At 64.3% G+C, this 7,712-nt stretch overlaps 3 protein-coding genes across 3 annotated transcripts; 1 reads left to right on the forward strand and 2 right to left on the reverse strand.

Annotated features, from left to right (window-relative positions):
• Positions 1–447: 447 nt before the first annotated feature.
• Positions 448–1,924, reverse strand: MNEG_11831 (phosphoenolpyruvate carboxykinase (ATP); the record flags this gene model as incomplete). Its single annotated transcript, XM_014039695.1, has 5 exons — positions 448–718; positions 1,035–1,152; positions 1,530–1,590; positions 1,719–1,787; positions 1,886–1,924. The coding sequence occupies 5 exons, from the start codon at positions 1,922–1,924 to the stop codon at positions 448–450; spliced, it is 558 nt and encodes a 185-aa protein (XP_013895149.1).
• Positions 1,925–3,722: 1,798 nt separating this feature from the next.
• Positions 3,723–5,613, forward strand: MNEG_11832 (solute carrier protein; the record flags this gene model as incomplete). The annotated part of the gene is made up of 5 exons (XM_014039696.1): positions 3,723–4,262; positions 4,495–4,537; positions 4,798–5,038; positions 5,273–5,371; positions 5,535–5,613. 5 exons carry the CDS (start codon positions 3,723–3,725, stop codon positions 5,611–5,613), a joined length of 1,002 nt encoding a protein of 333 aa, XP_013895150.1.
• A 505-nt stretch (positions 5,614–6,118) lies between these two features.
• MNEG_11833 (trans-2-enoyl-CoA reductase) lies at positions 6,119–7,557 on the reverse strand (the record flags this gene model as incomplete). The annotated part of the gene is made up of 4 exons (XM_014039697.1): positions 6,119–6,212; positions 6,710–6,913; positions 7,157–7,238; positions 7,509–7,557. 4 exons carry the CDS (start codon positions 7,555–7,557, stop codon positions 6,119–6,121), a joined length of 429 nt encoding a protein of 142 aa, XP_013895151.1.
• Positions 7,558–7,712: the final 155 nt, after the last annotated feature.

The following is a 7,712-nucleotide window of genomic DNA, read 5'->3' on the forward strand; positions in this document are numbered from 1 at the left end:
CACACACACACACACATACACATGTAGGCGCGCACATTTGTGTCTCCCGCACCTGAACACGCCTTTCTTCATCTCTCCTGCGTACTCAGTGCCCAGGATGACCATCTCCCTGTGCTTCAGGCTGATGGCCACGCTGGTGGATGACGTCATGTAGTTGGCGTAGCGGTTGGCTGGGAACGCTCCTGGGGTGGGGCAGCGACATGGGCGGCGGGCGGCAAGAGCGCGGGTGAGGGGAACCGATGCAAAATGCGTGAGCAACGACAGCCGGGGGCGTGGTAACCTGGGAGCGTTGGCACCACCGAGGGGTGCTGATGATGCCGCCAGAGAGGAAGCTAGCAATATGGCAGCAGAAGCGCATCTCGCAGCACCCACCCGCACACCAACGCCTCCCGAACATTCAGCACTGCATCCCTCACTCACAGACCCGCTCGCCCTAGCTTCAGCCCCTCAAGGACTTTTCGGGTCGGGGGGAAGCGGCAGCCGTCGCTGCGCACCCGCGTTGAAGATGACGAACTCGGGCTCCCCAAAGTCGTCCAGCTCGGCGGGGGTGGGCCTTATGAGCATGTTGGACATGAACAGCGCGTGGTAGGCCCTCTCAGTGATGACGCGCACCTTGATGCGCGAGCCGGCGTGCCAGTTGGCGTAGCCGTCAAACACAAAGACGTGCGGCAGCGAGTTGAGGTAGCCCAGGGCGGTCTCGCGGTTGAGCATGAACGACCTGGGGTGGGGGGGGAGCAAGGGGGCAAGGGGATGGGGTTGGGCGAGCCTGGAAGGGGACCAGCCGGGGATGGGGCCGCCGGCGCTGCTTTTCGCTTGCTAACGAGCGAGCCCTGCCGCAAGAATTGGTCTGTCATGATGCCTGCCACCCATGTGACTGCGCTCGCACGCGCCCACGCATGCGCGCACGTGCGCGCGCGCACACACACGCACACACGCACACACACCCAACCACACACACAAATGCGCGTGCACGCACACAAACACACGAATGCGTACACACACACATACACCAACACACACAGAAGTCAACCCACCTCTCGTCCATCTCAAAGTTGGGGGACCCGCTGCCCTGGGCCGCCCACCACACGTCCTTCTCGGTGCCCGGCTCCCGGACCACACGCTTGTCGCGGGGGGAGCGGCCCGTTTTGGCGCCTGCGCAGGGGACGCACGTGAGGCTGCTGCGTCAGCCGGTCAAGATGCTGGCAAGTGACGCGAGGTTTTGGGGCAGGGGCCGGCGTGCGCGTGGATTTGCGGCTGTGCGGCTGGCTGCAGCTGGGGCCTGGGGGATGTGCGTTTTGAGGGGGCCAGCGGCTGGCTGGCCTGCGGGCGACACGATGGCTGGAGGGCCCAGCGGCTCCAGGAGAGGGGCAGACGGCGCACTGGCGGGCCAGCCGAGAGCCAGGGTCGTGGGTGCGGCTGACATGGCGTCCGCATCAGCGGCACAGTTTGATGGTTAGGGTGGGCACTGCCTGCCCCTAGCCCTGGCCCCCAGCCCTGGTCCCCAGCCCTGCCCCCCCTAGCCCGCGCACCAGACACGGTGGCAAGCGCGCCAGTGGAGGTGATGAGAGTGCCTGGCTCGTGCTTGAGCGCCTGCAGGGGCGCACAAATTGCAGGGGGGTCGAAACTGCCACGTCCCTTGTTGAGGCCTCCGGACTAGGCAGTTTGGGTGGCCGAGGTGCGCCACACGAATTCCCCCCAAGCAGCCCTCGGCCTCTCACCAGCTCATACAGTGCAGGCGCAGCCAGGTTGCGGTACACGCGCCGCGGGGAGAGGCCCGGGATGTGCATCTGTGGGGTTTGTGGGGGCCAGGGGGGGCGTTGTCAGCGTGGCCACAACAGCAAGGTGGGATGACCTGGCGGCATGGCGGGACAGTGCTGCTGCCCACCTGGAAGTCGACCGCAGCAGAGGTTTCGACGTTCATCATGGTTGGGGTTCGGAAAGAAAGTGTAGGGAAGAGCCTGTGCAAAGCAAGGCCCAATACGAGCGAAGCGCGCGAGTTTGCCGCTGATTGTGCAAGGCCATGTGTAAGCTGTGAGGGGATTGAACGGTGGTAAAAGCTGCTGGTGTATATATGGCGGGACGGACCGGGCACCGAAGCGTCGTTGCGGTTCGTTCTTGCTGTGTCAGCTGAGCTGGGCGAGACGGTTTGAGGAATGGCGAGTCATACAACGTTCAGTTAGACTTACCCGCTACAATTCACGCCGCATCACACGCAGGCCGTGTTGCAACGAGACCATGACAGCTGGGGCGGCGGGAACATGGTGAGCGAGCTCAGCTGAGCTCGAGCTCGAAGGGCTACCCTATCAAAGCGCCTTGCCGAGCCCCACATTGCTTTGGCCCCAACCCCCCTGCCGAACCACAAATTATTGATTGGGCGGCTGCATATTGACATGGCAGCGCCAGGCAACATGCGGCGTGGGGGCTTCCGGACAGCCAGCTGGAGGGCCAACGCCAGGCGGCGTGCCGGATCCATGAGGTGCCTGGTTTTTGAGGTACGGGGTGGGCGTGCAGCAACACTCCCATTCGCAGGGCACAGCTGTTTTTGAAGCAGCGAGCCAGTGCGAGGCGCGTGCACTTTGCGGGTGAGTACGCTGCAAGCATGCGGTGCGAGACAGCACGAAGCCGCCCTTGCACAGAGCGCTCCGTCAGCGGCACCCATGAAGAGCCCGACCTGCCGTGCAAACCACAGGGAGGGCAGGGCGGGGAGTGGCACGATGTTGTAGCTGGCAGTGCAGGTAGCTTTTTGGGACTGGGAGCCGTGCCACAGCCATATGCAGGCGATAGCCATCCATCCAGTGTGTGGTGAACCTGCTGCATGGCAGCCAGCGGTGGAGGACGCCTGCCTCCACCGCCTTGCTATTCCCGGCTGCTCCTGCATCGCAGCTTGGATGGCGAGTTGCGCGGGTGAGCGCTCTGCCCATCAGCACACGTGCTGCGGTAGATTGCGTGGCCTAATGCTGGCGGTCCAACGACCTTGACCGGCCTTGGGTGCCCAATACCATTGTCTGGGCCAACCACACTCATGATGTCTTGGTGATAACACCCATCCTGTTAATCATATGGGGGAATGAGAAACGATTGAGGGCTTTGCTGTACAGAATTCAAGATGGCCGTGAGGTCCACCTGTTCTCAGCTCGCCCTACTGCGACTGTACGTTTGCTTTAAATCCATCCGTATATCTTGACAATTGCACGGAGCCTTTGTAGGCCTGCCCCGGAGAACGCCCTGGCACCGTCGGTTCAAGGCAGCTTGTCGCTCGGTGCGGTCCCTGCTGCAGCAAGTATGAGCTTGGCATAGTACTACATCAATTCTAAGCGGTCGGTGTGGCCAGTAACTCAGCTGGTCCGCTGAACAAAAGCAACAGTGATATAAACGCACTCGTGGTGTCCCCAGCACCCGTCTGCCAGCATGCAGCGACAGGACGGTAGCTCGCCCATACCACCGAGGCACCGGCAGGAAGCGGCCATGCCCGACAGTGGGGAAGCGGAGCCCCTGGTTCCCAAGCAGTCGACGGTCACTATTATGGAGAAAACACCCGAAGCAGTCCAGCAAAACGATCCCACGCTGCCGCTGTGGGTCGTCATATGTGAGCCTGGGCCACGCGTGCGGCAAGCGGCCGGCGCGCCGCAGTGAGCGCATGCTGCAGTCCTGTTGCGATGCGGGCCTCACTCGCTCTTGAGGATGTTTAACAAGGTCACCCACGGCATGCTGCACTTCACCGCATGACCTCGCCCCAAACTTCCCCGCACATGTTCCTTGTACCGCCGCCGCGAAACCCAGTGTACTACACGCTTGCCTCGGGCACCCTGTTGGTGATCAACAAGGTGGCCATCGTCGCGCTGCCCGCGCCGTCCTTCGTGCTGCTCCTGCAGCTGCTCGCGTCCGCCGGCGCGGTGCTCGCCGCACACGGGGTCGGCGCCGTCACCATAACGCCGGCGACGTCGCGGCAGCTGCTGCACTTCCTGCCCGTCACGATCGGCTTCCTCGGGACCATCTACGCCAACATCAAGGTCCTGCAGCACAGCAACGTCGACACCTTTATCACGTTCCGCAGCTCGACGCCGCTTGTGCTCGCGTTCTGTGACTGGGCGTTCCTTGGGCGGCAGCTGCCCTGCGGGCGCTCCTGGTCGTCGCTCGGGCTGCTGCTCTTGTCGAGCGCGGGCTACGCGTACTTTGACAAGGGATTTGTCATGGATGCCTACCTGTGGCTCTTCATCTGGTACGTCTTCTTCACGTTTGAGGGCGTCTGGGTCAAGCACATGGTGAGCGGGCGCCCAGCACCGCGCAACACGTCTATGGTGCCGCAGCGCGGCACTGGAAGCGAGCGCGCTGTGCGTTGGAGTGGGCTGCATGCTGCTGCGTGGGCAGCGGGCAGCACATGAACGTACTCAAGTGGGTGGGGGGGGTCAGCAGCTCGTGTCAGGTAGCAGGCGCGTCTGCGGCACCACCATAACTCCTTGGCGATGCGCCCACGGGTTGTTTTCCCTCGCGCAGTGCGACACTGTGCCAATGGGCAACTGGGCAAGGGTTTATTATGGTGAGCGGGGGGTGTTGCGCACGCACCCAGGGACGGGCTGCAGACGGCGGGCCAGGTGGGGCCAGATGCAGGCCTGCATCCGCAATCTGCAACCGCGGCCATGTGAGCGACGAAGCGCATGCTCTCCTTCCACTCGATGTGCACGCTTATGACACATGCGCGCGCACGCACATGCACATACACACACACACACACACACACAAGCCCACAAGCAAACCAACTGTCTCGTGCTCCGCCCTCCCCCCCCCCCGGAATCCCAGCCAACCTGATGAGCGCGCCGTTCCTGGCGGTGGTGCTGTTCTTCGACACGAGCGAACAGGACCTCCTTGCTGAAACAGAATGGACGTTCAACATCATCGCCCCCATCGCGCTCAGCTGCGCGGTGGGCGTCGCGATGAGCCACGCGAGCTACCTGCTGCGCTCCCACGCGGCGGCGACGACGGCGGCCGTGGTCGGCATCGTGTGCAAGCTGCTGTCGGTGACGCTGAACCTTGTGATCTGGTGCGGGGGCGGGGGCAGGGGCGGCCAGGCGCGGCAGCCTGTGCGCGCGCCAGGCAGGCTTTGCTACGCTGCAGGGACGTGCCCATGGGCGACCATGCTTCCAGGAGGGTTCCCTCTGGGCCAGCGCATTGAAAGGGAGGCGCAGCAAACCCCCGGCCGCACTGGGCTGCAGACGTTCGCGACTCGGCCCTGCGCTCACGCGATGTGGGACGCCTGCGCGGCCTCCGTATGCAGGGACAAGCACGCGGGCCCTGTCCAGCTGGGCTTCCTACTCATGGGCATTTTCGCGGCCTCCATCTACAGGCGAGTCCAGCGGGGGCTGCAAGCCCTGCGGTTCGCTCGCGGCGCCGCTTTGACCCTTCCTGGAGCCCATCGGCTCGCACGCTTTGGCATCGGCCTCACCCAGCTGCATGGGAGCCGCTTGGCTTGCCTCGCGCCGGCACAGGCCCCGCCCACCGCTGCCACCCACGCCTTGCTTCGCGCCCGCTGCATGCAGGCAAGCGCCGCTGCGGCAGCCGCCAAAGGTTTCGGACTATGGAGGGGTGGTGGCTGCCAAGGAGGCAGCTGCATCATAGAAGCGGGTGCTGCGGGGGGGGGGGGGCTGCACCTTAGGCACACAGTTGCGGTTGAATTAATATACTATTCTTCTACTATTGACACCCCAATCCATACAACGCCAAAAACTGCTTGTGTTCTTGTGTGAGAAGTAGGCAGTTCCTGCGCGTCATGCCCTCTTTTTCTGTCTGTGCCATTCCTTGCCTGGTGGGCATGTTGAACTTAGGGTCTATTAAGCACCACTCGTTCGCGGTCCTGAGGCAGCTGCATTACAGCAAGCACCAGGCACTGGGGGCGCCGGCAGGCATGTAACAAGGGGAAGCAGCCGTGACAAAATGCCGCCACCTCAGCGTGATGACGGCCACAAGAGGCATCAGCCTGACTTCTGCCCAGGCGAGCCCAATAATGAGCAAACCCATGCGTTGGATGGCGAAGCAAGTGCGCCTGGCTGGATGATGCAACGATGCGATTTGAGGGAGTGCTCGGGGTACCGCCGTCTGCCTTCGGTCAAGATGGTCTGCCGCATCACCCGGCGACAAAGGCCACCTTGCTGTTGCGGTGAGCCTTGCTGTTCGCCTCCAAGGCCTCGCGCCACCTTGATAGCGGGAACGGCTGGAGCCTATGTGGGGGTGGGGGAGCGGCGGAGGGCAGTCACAGCACCGAGGAGCACGTCATCAAGAGACGCGCTCGTGTTGTGTAGGGCTAGCGCACACCCTGTGAACACACATCATGACCCAGCAAAACACCACGCAGCTGCGCCTGCTCCCTGCCCTGAAACGCTCCCCACCTCAAGCAAAGTCCCACAGCTGCAACGCACACGCGCCTGCACACACACACACACACGCACGCACACACACATACCTGACCCGCACACACACGCGCGTGCGCGCCAGTAAGCGACAGTCTCTTTCCATCTCTTGTCCTGACGCTCTAATATCTGACATACAATCCAAATACAAACGTATGCACATAGGACAACACACACACACACACACATATGCAAAGACACACACACATACACACACATGCACGCGAGCGCACGCACGCACGCACGCGCGCACGCACGCACGCACACACACACACACACACACACAAAAGCGCGATCCAGCGCCCCACCTGGGCGCCGTCAGCGCCCCCTCTTGATACAGCCCCGCCACCCTGTCCAGCAGCTCCGCCCGCCCCCCCGGCTCCGCCCTGGCCGCCCAGCCGCCGCTCAGCCAGAAGCCCCTGAACGCCAGGTCCTTGAAGAGCAGCAGCCCCGTGGGCAGCGGGACGGGCTGCATGGACATGGCGCCGTACGTCACCAGGGTGGCACTCGGCCTGGACGGCCGCTCGGAAAGGGTGTGGGTGCGTGTGTATTGCGGCAGGGCATGTCGGTGTGGGTGCCCGCCAAGGCACACGGGGCGGGGCGCCGGCCCAGCTGGCAGGCGGGCGCCGCACGGGCCTTCGTCGCGCGCGGGCGAGGCTAGGCGGAGGGGGGGTTGCGCGCTGGACGGCTGCCGAGGGCGCGCCGTGCGGCGTCGCCCTGCGGCGGCGGGGCCAGGGCTGGCAGTGGCAGCGCACCTGAGGAGCTTCGCCGCCGCCAGCGCCGCGCTGCCGCCGATGCAGTTCAGGCCCAGCGCAGGCGCCGCCAGCCCGGACGACGCTGCAGCGGGCGCCGACGTGCAGAGCGGGCGCGCGGTCAAAGGCGCAGCGCGGCGCCGGGATCCAAGGCGCGGGCGGGGCCCGTGCCATCGCCAAGCAACGCGAGCGGCGGAAAACACTGTGGTGGCGTTTGAGCCCCCGCGGAGCACAGCCACCACCAAGCGCAGAGACGTTACGGCCGGACACTCCCGCAAGGCGTGAGGCCCCAGCAATAGGGTAAGAGGGAGCCTCCCGGCCTCGGCTTTTTGTTTCGCCACCGCCTGCGCCGCACCCGCATCCGCTTTGGCGCGCTCCTCTGTTGTGACGACGTCGGCCCCCATGCCCTTGAGCCAGTCCACGGTCTCGTCCCAGTCCGGCCTGGTCGAGGGTGTGGGATAGGGGTGGGGTGGCGTGGGGTCAGGTGGGGTGGGGTCCGACGAGGGAACCAACTCCCCCACACCCCAAAAGTTGCCGGGTGTGGCGGTGGGGTGTGGGT

The sequence above is a fragment of the Monoraphidium neglectum genome (genome assembly GCF_000611645.1).
Source record: "Monoraphidium neglectum strain SAG 48.87 unplaced genomic scaffold scaffold02928, whole genome shotgun sequence".
NCBI lineage: Eukaryota > Viridiplantae > Chlorophyta > Chlorophyceae > Sphaeropleales > Selenastraceae > Monoraphidium > Monoraphidium neglectum.